We start from the raw sequence: 14876 nt of genomic DNA on the forward strand, positions 1-14876 counted from the left end.
ACTAAGTTTCAACCAAGTCAGCGGTGAAGCTGGAACCTTGACTTTGGGAGCCCCAGAACCCCGCACATTTACCCATAGTATGGGTTTAGATTCTAGCTAGAAAGCTCTTAATCCCAATATGCCAGGGCTCTCTCTGTTCATCTGTTGTCTTGGTTTGTTCTATACTGGGTTTTTCATCGCCTTCAGACTACAAATTACGGCAGCAGACTAGGTCTTACATACATTTCTGAAGTCTCCCATGACCCCTGATATTGTGAATGTCACAGGGCAGATGTTCCATAAATGCAATCATCCTAAAGAGCGGCATGTTCAAACAGAGCTTTCCCAGGAGCAAAGCTAGGTAGGGTAACACATTTTCCTAGTGTGCTTAGGTAAAGCTAGGCTGGGTTAAGTGATAAGGAAAAAATGGGGCTCTCCTTTATCATTTCATCAAGAAAGTGTTCTAAGTACTTGCAGACCTTGTTTCCAGGCATCTTGGAAAGATTCAGGGGGAAGAGAGTGTAGGAATAAACAGCCCTACTGCCCAAGACTTAGGGCAATCTCTATCTCCCACTTCAGTCACCCAGCAAGAGTAAAACAGATTGAGCTCAGTCAAGTTTCAACAAGAATGTCTCTGCTTTGATTTGGGGGATCTTATTTGGCTTTGCTTGGATAGAAGCCAGAGATATGGCAAAATAAATGTATCACAAGTTTTATGATTTTGTTTTGTTTTGAATTTCTAGAGGCTCACTTTTTTCCTTTCACTAGCCTCATCTTGCAGATGAAAATCTGCAATCTGTAAAGGGCAAGGGGCTTATGTCCAACTGCAAAGCCACTGAGGAGTAGGACCATGCTCAGATGCTCTCCCTTGACTGAATGTCCCCAATGAAAAGGACACATGGTAGCCAAGGTTCCTAAAAGCAGAACAAGCTGCAGGAGGCTGACCTTGTCTGTATGCTCAGGGATCTACAAAGTTCCTCAACCTGCCCCTTGCCAATGGGACAGAGGGGTGAACATACATGCTGATGGCTCAAGAAAGCTGCATTAAAGCACCATTGTCTCACTACTGAAGAAACGAAAGCTGAGATCCACTGGCAATTTCTGAAGCTCCATAACACTTCTGGAAAGTGGTATGGTCTTTTCTGCTGAGGACTGTCAAGAATATGACACTAAGAATGGGAAAATCAGCCTATTGGCTTGAATGAAAATAAGGAAAAATTTGACGTGAATGACTCCTTATTGAGAAACATAGTTCAGGAACAAATTTTAGGCTGTTCTGTCATTTCTCTGGGTTCTCTAGATTTTAAAGCTGGGGCTGAGAACACTGCTCCCACTTTATTTTAGCCAGGACCTGGGCAAATGTTCCTAGTGGTTTAAATGCCATTAAGAGCTTGAATCCTTCAAATCAAACTATTCAAAGAACTGTTCTCTTTAAGAAGCTTTTAAAGTCAGATTTCTTGCTCCCCTAATATTAAACAAAATGTATTATAATTAATCTAGGAAACCTAGGAAGGCAGTCTTGAGTTATCATTTTGGGAGAGGCAGAATATGAACACATGAGCAGACTTTAGCTCTTATCAGGGAGAAGCAGTACCATGGCCTGAGGCTCCAGCACTTTCTTCTAACAACCCTCTTACCATCAAGGAATGAATGAGGTTCAATTAAACATCCCCAGGCCCCATGATGGAGTTCAAACTCTGGAGGCTCTTCCCATGCACCTGTCTCTACTTAGAGCATCAATCATTAACAACTTATCACCCTGTGATGGATTGACGGAGGCCAAATCTTGCTTTGCAACCTCTCTCTCTGCAACATTCTTATATAACTTCTGCTTAGGTAATACTTTTATAAAGATTGGGATGCTGGGCTCCTTTCCAGGTCTCTCTGGGTTTCAAAATGCGGTGTGCCTGTGATGTTGCCAAGGTCCCAAATTCCAGCGTGTCTCTAGTCAAGGGTATAAGATCCCAAACTCATCGACGTGCCACACGGCGACTGCTGCAGGGGGTTGAGGGGCTCGCGGGCATAGATACCCGGAGAGCACAGATAACCATTAACGAGCGAGGTTTACAAAACTCCCCCTCCGCTCCCTTCCCCATACCACTGATTGGCCTCTAGACCTTCGGTGTTAACAGCGAGGCCAGAGGTTTCGAGCCCGGTTAGGAGGGGCCCCGGCGGGTCAGGCGGCTGGCGGTCCGGAGTGGTTGCTGTCACCCCCGCAGCCTCCACTGTGGCCGGAGCGCAGGTGGTCCTTGAGCGTCTGTTTGTAGCGGAAGCTTCTGCCACAGTAGGCGCAGGGGTAGGGCCGCTCGCCCGTGTGGATGCTGGTGCTGCATGAGGTGGTGCCTGCGGATGAAGCTCTCGCCGCAGTGCGCGCAGCGGAAGGGCCGCTCTCCCGCGTGCAGCCGCCGGTGGTTCAGCAGGTGCTCCTTGCGCACCAAGCTCTTGCTGCAGTCAGTGCACGGGTTGGCCGCTCGCCCGTGTGGATCGTCTGGTGGCGGATCGGAGCTGAGTGGCCCTCGAAGTCAGTGCCGCACTGCGGGCAGGAGAAGGGCCGCTCCTGTGCGTGCCCCCGCTGGTGGAGCAGGAGGCTGATTTTCAGGCTGAAGCTCCGGCCGCACCGGGCGCAACGCAAGGGCCGCTGGCTGGCGTGAGCTCGCCGGGGCTGCTGAGCCGGGCCTGGTCGGCGAAGCGCTTGGGGCAGTCAGGGCAGGGGAAAGGGCGCTCGGTGCTGTTATGCACCCGAAGGTGGTAGGTGAGTCTGGACGGGTGAGTGAAAGTTCCTGGCGCAGTGTGGACAGGTGGGGGGCGTCTCGCTAGCATGCGGCTGGGAGCTGCTGCCCAGGTCGGCCTGCTGGGGGAGGTGTTTCGGGCACTGGGCTCAGGGTAACGGGTTCTCACCCGTGTGGCTACACTGGTGGGTGAGCAGCATGTCTTGGCTGAGGCTCTTGCCACAGTGGTGGCATGAGAAGACCTGCTCCCCAGCTGGAGGTGGCAGGGGGTAGCTACCCAACTGCGTAAAAGTCACTTGTCCCTCAGAGGCTTCAGCCAGGTCGGCAGCCGGACGCCCGAAAGGTGCCATGGATGCAGAGGGCTGACCTTTGAAAGTCACATCTGAAAAAGTATCCTTTGCTGCTGGTGGTGGAGAAGAGAAGGTGACCGGAAGCTCTGGGCACAAGGAGGCTCTGGCAAGGCTTTCAGCTTTGAGGACAAGTTCTTCATCAGCATAGGTGCCCTCGTGCATGTCACTGTCCTTGGTCTCCTGTGGGGCCCCAGCCTGGGGCTCTTCCTCTTGTTTGATCCAAGACAGAATATCTGATGTTGAAATGCCAGGCTCTTCACTGGGGTCTGTGGGAATCTCACTTTCCTCTGGTCCTGCCTGGTCCTCTGTAGTATGTTCTCTTTCTGGCTGAATCAGGAGATAAGACATCAGGTTGATTCATGGCATCATCCATGGAGATGAGAGACTCGTAGTTGCCCTTCGTGATATTCTTGTAAAGTTCTTTTTGCCATTCTTCCAGTTTTTTCCCACTCCGGAGTGGAAAAGTAGATGGAGATATCATCAAATGTCACAGGCACCTTCGGGATATCTCCTCTAATGCCGGGTGGCAGCTGCAGAATCCAGAAGTTCCTGTTCCTCAGCAGGTCCTCCAAGTTCTCCAGCCGCCTCTGCAGCAGCCCATACTCCTGCAGCAGGGTCCCCAGCACAGCCCACTTGCCCTCCAGTTGGTTCCCAAGGTCAGCCACCGTCTTTTCACAGCTGGCTAGCTTCTTCTCTGCTGTCCCCGTCTGTCCTTCTAGGTGCAAGAGTCGCCGGCTGTGGACCTCCACCTTCCTCTCGATAGCCTGCACAGCTGCCACCACTGTCCACAGGGAGATGGCCACAGTCTGCAGGTGTGCCTCATTTGCTGCTGGGGGCGTGCGAAGAGGAAGGGGCTGCAGCGACGTAAGGCCTTCGGAGTCCCATTCGGAAGTCTCACGGCTACTGTTCCCTCTTTTCCCTTCCTTCTCATTCCAGGCACTCCTCAACTGCCCATTCGGGCCCCTGACCCCCTGAAGCGGCTCTCCTTGGGGTGACCAAAGGCTCCCTTCCTAGCCGACAGTCCCGCGGCATGCTCCGTGGCTCCCGTGCGCAGGGCCTCTCTCGGGCGTCTGTGCGGCCCCAGCAGCTGGGAGACCGCCTGGCAGGCTGCGGGCCGGAGCCGGGTCGCCTGGGCCATGGCCCCGCGCTGTCCCGCCCAGAGTCTCCGGAGTCGCTGGCGTCGTCGCCGCTGCCGCCGCGCCGCCCCACGCAGCCCGACCCCCCTTATTTCCCTTTTCTATCATGGCATATAACAATCTAATTTTAATGTTAACCTCTGACATTATATATGAGTTCCATAAAGTGATTTTTTTGTATCCTCATTTTTACATTTTGGAGATGACGTTCATGTCAAGGATGGTTTTGAGAAAATGTGCAAGAAATATCATCCTTTAGATATAATATATTCTAAGTAATGTTAAATAGGAACACCTAAGATATAGCTCCAAATCCTTGTTTTCTTTCTTCAGAATACAGGCCATGTGTAATATTGCTGATTGTGCAAGTTCCAAAATCTTTATTCTAACCACCACCATCTATTGTCTACTAGTCCAGTCTCTCTCATTCTCTCACTCCAACAGAGCTCCCTCTTTATTCTTATTAAAATATTTGGCCTCTCACTTTTCCTTATTTTACATCTGAACTTTCTTCTGAGCATTTATCTTATTTGATGTGGAGTCCACCATCAATCAATCATGTCAACCATGACTTTTTTGTGCCCTAGATGTTTCTATGTATTATAACTAACTTGGAACCAAACTCTTTTTCCCTATCATAGTCTAAGACTAATTTTATAGCTGCAGAAGCATAACTTTATCTTAAATGATAGGCCTTACAGGAGGAATGTAGACTCCTTAAGTGTGAAGGAAACAGAGGAACCAAAATGTCATGCCTCCCATTGTCTGGAAACCTATAGGAAAAGAAGTCAGAAGATGCTTAGCAAAAATGTAAGAAAGAATTACTACTTTCGTAAACAGCAGAATAAATCCACAGTGATAGTGGAGAGGACTTCCAGCAGATCATGGGAGGTGTCTAGAGGCCTGGGTCTCCTTATCCAGTAAAGGAAGATGAGATATTTATTGTTGTATTCTGTATAGACAAAAAGATACTTCTCAAATAAATTGGGTGGATGTGAATATTTGTACATCAAGCAATAAATAAATAAATAAATAAATAATTTCAAAGTTGTACTACCCAAAGAGCCAACAGCATGGATTACAGTTAAAAAACAAACAAACAAAAACAAAACAAAACAAAACAAAACAAAACAAAAAAAACTTTTGGGATTCCAAATATTGACAAAGAAGCGACTGAAATACGATGCAACTTTCAGGAATAGTGTATTTTCCAATGCCTTTTCCAGATATGGCCAAGGAAATTCCTTGCTACAGTCTGAATACTTTTGTCCCCTCAAAATTCCTACGTTAAAATTCTAAATCCCTAGGAGGTAATATTAGGAATTGGGGCCTTCAAAAGTTCCCTAAGTTGTGAGGACATAGCCCTCATAAAAAGGATTAGTGTTCTTATTTTTTAAAAAAGAAAGCTCCGGAGAGGTCCCTAGCCTTTCTACCATGTGAGGATTTAGCAGAAAACACTGGCTATGAATAGGAAGGGAGCCCTCACCAGAAACCAACTATTCTTACACCTTAATCTTTGACTTCCCAGCCCCCAGAACTGTGAGCAATAAATAAATAAAGAGCCACTCAGTTTGAGTTATGTTGCTATAGCAGCCTGAAAGAAACCAGACAAATATTACAGATGGGGAATCCAAAAACCATGAAGAAACTACTCCCAAGGAATGGAATTGAGGCTTAATTTGGGAACATCCCCTTACCATCAGAGTAGAGAGCTTTCACCACACTTGCCCAGAGAATGTCAGAATTACTATTAACCAGCAATTGCTCTGTGTCTTCCATGTTTCCCCTTTATACACTAGAGTGTACACTGCATTTACTATGTACCTGTTTCCCAATGTGTATTATATATGTGGGAGAAAGATCATTTAAATTTAAATTTATTTTTAAAATTATTATTTTTTAACTTCAGTTGAGTGATATCTGATGGAAGAGAAGCCATCTAATTTAACATAAAGAGTATCATGAGATCCTGGGTTTGGGGCCTTATGCCATGATTGGATAAAACATTGGGGTGTTTTCCTTAGGAAAAAGTGAATTCTGCATATGGAAAGTAAGTAAATATTTGTGTAGAACAGAGAGGATTACCATGGTTTCTATTATTATTTCTAACTATTTGTTCTCTTTTCCTGTAAGAGGATTAAATATCCTTGCCAATTGCTATGCATCCAGCAGTAACTTTTTTGTGGCAAGAGTATACTTTCCCATCCCATAGATATTGGGTTTAGCCATCTAACTTCCTTTGTCCGTGGCATACAAAATAACTTTTTGTGTGCCAAATCCAAGTCTATCATTACAAACATCTCATTTGAGATAAATTCAAACTACCCATTAAAATTAAATTACTTCAGTCTGCTTTTTATTTAAAGTTTTCAAGCTTCAATTGAAGGGACATTCTGGAGAAAAATTCGTATTACGTGTTGAAATTTCTTAGGGGATTTTGAAGTCTCTTTTGATAATTGACCTAATAGATCATAACAAACTTACTATCCTTTTTCCTTTAAAATTTTTTTTTCATGTGCTCAATCCTAGGCTGTTGATAGTTCTGAAGAAAGCAAAATGTACCAATTAGCTCTACTGCAAAGTATGGACACCTAACCTAAATTTGACATAAAATAATGCTTAGCAATCTTTATTTTAATTTCTTATTGATTTGGTATGGTACTGTTTACCAAATTTTAGACTGCAGAATATTATTATCACATGATAGTCCAGGAATGAAGAAATCCATGGTCTAATAAATTAGGGAACTGTTATATATTGATCTTTGTGGAAATATAGAATGCATAATGATGTATTTCAAACACAGAGAAAAGTCCAGAGACTAGAATGATGAACAACCATGTACAACTACAGAGCTCTATTATATCCAAGTGTTTTGTCACACCTCATTTCATTTTATAGCTGAAACAATGTAGATATAGCCAAAGTCTCTCTGTATAGCTCTCTTGATAGGAGGGAATATTAGTATTCCTATTTTACTGATTGAAATAAACTGAAAGGTAATCTTCTCCAAACTAGTAAGGAAATTAACTGATGTCTAAACTGGTTCTGGCTCTTAATCCAACCTTTTTCTAAGTAAATCGTACATATGATGTAGGTTCATTATAACCAAAAAAAGAAGGAAAGAAAGAAAAAAGAAAAGAAAGAAGAAAAAGAAAGGAGAAATATATATATATTTAATATTCTATATAATATTATATATGCCATAATATCTCCTATCTGCTAAGATTTTGAAATTAAATATCAAATCTAAAATTTCTGTAGATGATAGCCTGTAAATATGGAACAATCTGTGTATAAATCTACACAAACCTATCTTGTAAGAGATAATTGTATATTTTAATCCAGTTAATTTGTCTTTCTCCTTTTTGCTTTAAACTTCCTTTAACAAGACACCATCTCTTTATCAAGGTGCTTGGCACATATTAGGTCATCAAATGTCTGTGAATGTGACTGTATTTACAATAAATAAAATAGTGTATTAAAAAGCAGCATACAATTAAAATACTCTTTAAAATATAGAGTCCGGGATCCCTGGGTGGTGCAGCGGTTTGGCGCCTGCCTTTGGCCCAGGGCACAATCCTGGAGACCCAGGATCGAATCCCACGTCGGGCTCCCAGTGCATGGAGCCTGCTTCTCCCTCTGCCTGTGTCTCTGCCTCTCTCTCTCTCTCTCTCTCTGTGACTATCATAAATAAATTTAAAAAAATAAAAATAAATAAAATATAGAGTCCTTAAGATATAATGGACCCAAAATTATTTTTTAAAAAGGATCCTAAAATGAAATTTTCATTTTGTAGAAGAGACAGACCCACTGAAACCTGGCCTTTTTTGTTTTTTACTCTATTCTCTATTTTTAATGAAAATTAAGAAAAGCCTTAAATCACAAAATTTTTTTACATATAACAATAATGTCAAACCCTTACACAATGATTTATTCCAGAATACTAATTTACTACCACTGTCAGCATCAACTGCATCCTAATTTATCTATGCTTGTTAATTTCACACTGACATCTAGTTTAGAAGCATAAAACTATTTTGAAGTAAAAATCTAAACTCTCAATTTTTTCATTGTTCAGGGAATTTTAAAAAATCAAAATTAAAAGAAAAGTTCCATGCCATGGAGTGATAGAATTATATATGTATAAAAACATTGTTTCTAATTGTATTGACAACAATATAGTTTGTTAAAGATTATAGAATTTGAAGTTACTTAAAGTAAGAATGATTATGATTTTCCCCCAGTCAGATGAAGGAATGGAAAAATTTACAACTAAGCAATAGCTAAATCTCTAAGTATTAGAATGATACTTAAGATTTTTAAAAATAAACTTAATCCAATTTTCTCCTCCATCTTAAATTGTTGTATCACATTGTTTAAAGAATTGTAACTTGATATTTTCCTAATTATTAAGTTGGTCATAATAATGCTTCATATCTTGAGCAAAAAGTACAAAGTTTTGAATTCAGCTGTAACTTTGTAGCATTGTGTTGTAGGAGAGGAAAAAAATTCTCCTCCATTCTCTTAGGGTCCCTGGCTGGGCCTAAAACTTAAACTGACAAAGACAAATTAATAGGAGATGATCATACAAATTTATTCAATATAAGTATTACATGACATGGTAGCATTAACAGGAGAAAAACATATAATTTTATTTATTTATTTAGTGTAGTCTGTGGACCTTGGTGGGTCCCTAAAACATATTTAAGAAGTCATCAAGTTCAAAATTATTAAGACTTTTTTTTTTGCCTTTTCTGTTTCACATGTTGGTATTTCACTGATGGTGGGTAAAATTGCTGGCACCCGAGGTTGAAACAAGGCAATGGCACCAAACTCCAGTAGTCGTTCTAATTTTTACAATGCACCACACATACAGAGTTTTTTAAAGGTGATTTACTTAAGAATACTATTGATGAAGCAGTAAAAAATAGTAATTTATATTAAACATTAACCTTTGAGAACACAACTTTTTAAAAATTCTACCTAATGCTTCATACTACAGTACAATTGTTATCTCCAGGAGAAGCACTTTTGTGATTGTTCAAGTGGTGAGCTGAACTAGCAGCTTTTTCTGTGACACATTTGTACTTGAAAGAACTGACAGGGGTATCTGGGTGGCTCTTTCAGTTAAGTGTCTGACTCTTGATTTCAGCTCAGGTCATGGTCTAAGGGTCATGGAATTGAGGACCAGGTTGGGCTCCATGCTGGGCATGAAGTCAGCTTGAGATTCTTTCTTCCTCTGCCCCTCCCCCCTTCCCCCACCACTCACTCTCTCTCTCCCTTTTTACAAAAAAAAAAAAAAAGAAAGAAAGAAAGAAAAGAAAAGAAAAGAAAAAAAAAGAACAGCTGACAAACTATTCTTATTCAGGCATGTGTATTTGGCAGGTATTTTCTCAAAAACGATCAAAGTGAGCCTGTCACTTCTGGGAAACAAGATTATAGTACTTGCCAATGATAAAATGTGAGCTTTCTAGCAAAAATTGTGATTTTACAAAAATTACATCCACCACCATTAACTTGACAGTTTCCCAGCATATGGGGACCTTCCTGAAGACGTCAATGGTGATACTAGGAAAATTCATAAGATCTGCATAAATCAATGAATTCATATTTCTTAAAGACTAATGTAAGGGTTTACAAAATAATGCAAAAGTGAATGATCCATTTAACGTATAAGACAGACCCATGGATTTCAATGCAAGGCATTTATTGATATAATTTCAAGTTCCATATTGCCATTAACACCTAAGAAATTACCACTTGTCAGGTTTGGTTTAGTATCAAAGGAGATTGTCCACAATTATCTGAAAAGAATATTGAAACACGTCTCCCCTTTTTAACTACATATGGAAATAAGGCTAGATTTTCTTCATATACTTTAATAAGAGCAACATAGGGCAGTAGGTTGAATGCAGAAAGAGATATGCAAAATCAGGGTCTTCAACGAAGGCAGGCATTAGATTTGCAAAGATGTAAAATAATGCTAATACTCACTATTATTTGGTAAAATATAGTCATGTTATATAAAACATTATTTATGTTGCATTACAAAGTTCATCATAGCTATTCCTAATTGAATTATTTCGAAATCAATGTTTAATGTTGATAAATAAAAATTATAAAAATAAGAGTTCTTTGTTGTTGTCAACAATAAACTCCTTTACATGCTTGTACTTTTAATATTACAAAGCAGTTTTAAGATTAGAAAGTTAGAGAATTACTGGCATAGACTTTTAAATACTTTGCCCTATCTACTAGAATTGTGACTTCTCAATTGCTGTCCATTTGTAGTGCCACTGCCACAGAGTCCTCCTAAAGACTCTGATGACATCACTTTTGAAGGTCACCAAATGTCAGTGATTCTGTGCCTCATTGCTTAGCCACATCATCTTCCTGACTTTGTATTTTTACCATTTTGCCAATAATGTCCTTTCCCTATAATCCTGCCTTTCAAATGCTTTTCATGCTACAAGATCCAATGCTAACACTTTTTCAAAACTTCTTGGATCATCCGCCCCTTCTACAGGAAGTCATCTTTCTCTGCCCTTGCATTCATTAGGAAGTTCTTTAAATTGTTCTTCTCATACTTGCAGTAATATACATTTTAGCATGAATATTTTTGTCTTTCTACTCCTATTAATTTTGAGATTCTTGAAAGCAGAATCATGCTTTTCAAAGGGCCTTATACATAGTAGATGTGTTTAATCCATTTAACCATTTTTTAGCAAATATTAGTAATGACTTACCATGTGACAATAAATATTAACAATTGTTTAGATACAGAATAAACAATTGGTCAGATACAGAACATTGCATCATGCTGTTACTATTAGTTACGGAAAAGATTTGGTCTTGTTTTATGTAAAATTCTTCCCATATAACAGCATTAAATCTCTACTCTGTCTATAGCTGTTTAGCTAATTAATTCCCAATGTTTTGTGGATTGCATTTACATAGAATGACTCATTTCATGAAATGGAAAGTATATCAGATTTGGTTTTATAAGAATACATAGAACAATAAAAGTTTATGGAGCAATAAATCAGTTAAGGTATAGTCTAAATGCATTTTTTCACACAAAGTGTGAGTATATCCTTGTTGCCACAGCCATAGTTCTAAAGCTGTTACTCTGGGCAATTTTACTGAAATGAGTTTAAAATGCTGAGTTAATATGATCAGTATAATTATTTTAAAAGATTCCGTCCTACTTTTTCTTTTATAACATCTTCTATAGTTATAATTTCAGCTTTGTTATATAATTGATTAATATTTGATCATTCGACTGGACTCCAAGCTTAAAAGGGCAAGAACATCAATATCTTTAATTGTTGCATTCTTAAAACCTGACATCGTGCCTGAAATATAGTTGATTTACATATTCATTAAATAAATAAGTGTAAAGAAATTAATGTTCCAAGATACCAATAATCTCTGCTTCCATTATGATTTCCATAATCCTAAGTGTGAACCAATTCTATGTATGTCAGTGTTCTGTTTTGTATGTAAGTAAACCTTTGTTTTTACAATAGCAGAGAATGGGAAATACCATGCTGAGAATAGTTGTATCTATAAAAACAACAGCTATAGACAATATGCAAAATATTAGATGCATAAGCCAGAGCTGTTTGTTAGGCACTGTAACATGATTAATAATATTATATATTTGGCAATAATATTTGTGTTCAGAATATGAGGTAACAGTCAAAATGTCTGTGGGTTGGCCTTTTAGAGAATGTTACATATCTACTTTGATTACATTGTTATTTGGCTTGTCCTTATTCATAGCAATGAAAAAAGCTATGGCAATAGCTCCTACTCTGGACCATCAGCCTGTACTTTATCTCTATCCTCTCTACTTTTCATATCATATTATTTGTCCTGCCACCAAAATTCTGTCTCTAAAGACTAAATCTCATCCTATAACCCTGCTACGTGGAACTCTTTCATGATTATGAAACTCAGTGGTTCTCAAGTGGGGAGCAATTTCTCCTTCCCAAGGAACATTTGGCAACGTCTGGAGATATTTTTGGTTGCCACACTGGGGAAGAAGGGAGTGTTACTTGAATCTAATGGGTAGAGGCCAAGGAGGCTGCTAAACATTCTAGAATGCACAAGAGAGCCCTCAGTGGCAAAGAATTATCAGACCAAAGAGTCAATAGTGCTGAGGCTGGGAAACTCTGACCAAAGGATACAGTTCAAATTTGTATACATCCCAGATGAAATCTCCCTACTGCTCTCTCTACCTCTTTCACATAGGATTCTAACTTGTAGCTTAAAGGACACATCTGGCAAACACATGTGTTTGAGCTGATCGTCTGCCCCTTTTGGATGCTTCAGATGCTTTCCAGTTTGCCACATCCTCCACCACTTGTTATCGTCTTCATCCAGCTATCTTCACTTATTCATGTTTCCCACCTTCCCTAAAACATCCAGTCTTGGCAAACCCTACTTCACATCTATGCAAGAGCCACACAAACCTGCCTGTGTTCCTCTTATGCTCTTTCGTGTCTCCATATCTTTGCATATGCTACAAAGTCTGACTGAGACACTTCCTACAACTGTGCTTCTCAAGTCCCATGTGGCTGATGAATTAACTCATGTTTCTCTAAATTCGTTCTTTGCATTTGTGTTTTCGCTCTCTACATTTTATTATGCCTTTGATAAGTTTGCACAGAATCACATTTTGGTGTTTATGCTTTTGCTTTTCTGTTGAAGTTCTTCAAAGTTAGAACCATGCTAATAATTATATTCACAGCACCTAAGATAGTGCCTGAGCAGACATTTAGTACATTTTGGTTGAACTCCTGTAATTAAATAAATTTGTGGAGTACTCTTTAACTCTGTAAATCACAACTGCTATACATCTAATCATTTTAGAATCCAAATAAAGAATATTTTAGACTAATTCTTTTTCTCAAATTAATAGACAGTAGAATTAACGTTGTTTTCTTTTGAAATTGTAGGGAATAGGAATTGCTGATTTGATACCCATTCTTGCTGTAAAGAACAAAAAGAAAAAAAAAAAAAAACCCTTACGGTTAGTACAGCCGCTGTGGAAACAGCATGGAGTTTTCTCAAAAAAATTAGAACTACCTATGATCCAACAATCTTACTTCTGGGTATATATCCAAAGGAAGTGAAATCAGGATCTCAGAGATATCTGCACTCCCATGTTCATTTCAGCATTATTTGGAATATCCAAGATATGTAAATAACCTAAATATCCATGGATAGACAGATAAAGAAAATATATGATATTTCAAATAAATACAAATGATGTCTGGCATGTAGGTTGTAAATTAAAGCCCTTCAATATTAGACAACTGTTGGAGTGCCTGGGTGGCTCAGCAGTTGAGCGTCTGCCTTTGGCCCAGGGCATAATCCTCAAGTCCTGGGATGGAGTCCTACAGCGGCTTCCCTGCATGAAGCCTGCTCCTCCCTCTGTGTCTCTGCCTCTCTCTCTGTCTCTCATGAATGAATAAATAAAAAATCTTTTAAAAAATTAGACAACTGTCCATATAGTACAATAAATATTAAAACTAACTGGCACACACACGCACACACGTACACACACATAGGTTATACTTAAATAGATTTAAATAAATGATAAATAATACAAAACCATAGCTAATTTTCACACAGGCAAGCCTTAAAAGTAACAAATTAACTTCAATAGTAGAACTGTAATATTTAAAACTCTGCTAAGGAATTAAAAACTAGTATTTACTGAGAACGATGGCTAGTATTTTTTTTAAATAGGCTTCACGCCCAGGGTGGACCCCAACGTTGGACTTGAACTCATGACCCTGAGATCAAGACCTGAGCTGGAATCAACCAACAACTGAGCCATGCAGGCGCCTCAATAATGGCTAGTATTTACTTGGACAATTTCTTGGCTCATTATAGGTACTGAGCCAATGTTAGTAATGAATAAATACATCAATAAATGAATGAATGAACACTGAGCACTCTTGTAAGGAATTTACAAGTGGTATCTTACTAATTCCTCTCAATAACTCTATGAAGTGGCATCTCACAAATGCATTTTCTGAGGCTGAGACATTAAGAATTATAATCACCATTGTAATTCGGATGTTTTTATTGGTCTATTGTCTTCTCTTTCACTCACATGCATATGCATTTACAGCACATGAATTGAATATAGGTGTTGAGGGAACAAAAGACACATAGCCAGGGGGTCACACACATTGAGCCTGATGGAATAGCATTTATTGGAGAAAAGCTCAGGGAAAAGAGCAAAAGCACATTCAGGTCTCTACTAAACAGTGTGGTCCAGCAACATCAGAAGGCAGATTCTGGGAGAGAGAGACCTCAAATTTGGGCTGTGTGACATTTAAGCTAGATGTTGGAAAAGAAAGTCTCTTCTCGTGTCCGGGATGAAAGGGGAGTGTTGGCATCCACGTCCTGTAGTAATCCAAATTGATTGCTATAAGCACCAGGCCACTGCTCCTCAACATGGAGCTTGGGAAGAGCTCAACTCTTTTCTGGGAGGCCAGCCTGTAAGAGATTTGCCTTGGACAAATTGACCCTTAACTCTTCAAGTTAAATCTTAGCAACAATTCCTGTTATTTTATTGAGCACTGATTTCTTAACACTGAGTGCCTGAAACAGCTGTCCGAGCCAGTCTCTAAACTCTCAAATGCTTCCAATGCATTTCA

General features: G+C 39.8%; 1 protein-coding gene across 1 annotated transcript; it reads right to left on the minus strand.

The window, feature by feature from the left end:
* Positions 1–2043: 2043 nt before the first annotated feature.
* Positions 2044–3555, minus strand: LOC611652 (zinc finger protein 398-like). Its single transcript, XM_038557602.1, is given in 7 exon segments — positions 2044–2166; positions 2168–2300; positions 2302–2443; positions 2446–2640; positions 2643–2757; positions 2759–3391; positions 3393–3555. Coding segments are annotated over 7 exon segments (1488 nt in total). The 5' UTR covers positions 3540–3555.
* Positions 3556–14876: the final 11321 nt, after the last annotated feature.

The sequence above is a fragment of the Canis lupus genome, chromosome 15, assembly GCF_011100685.1.
Source record: "Canis lupus familiaris isolate Mischka breed German Shepherd chromosome 15, alternate assembly UU_Cfam_GSD_1.0, whole genome shotgun sequence".
NCBI classification, from domain to species: Eukaryota; Metazoa; Chordata; class Mammalia; order Carnivora; family Canidae; genus Canis; species Canis lupus.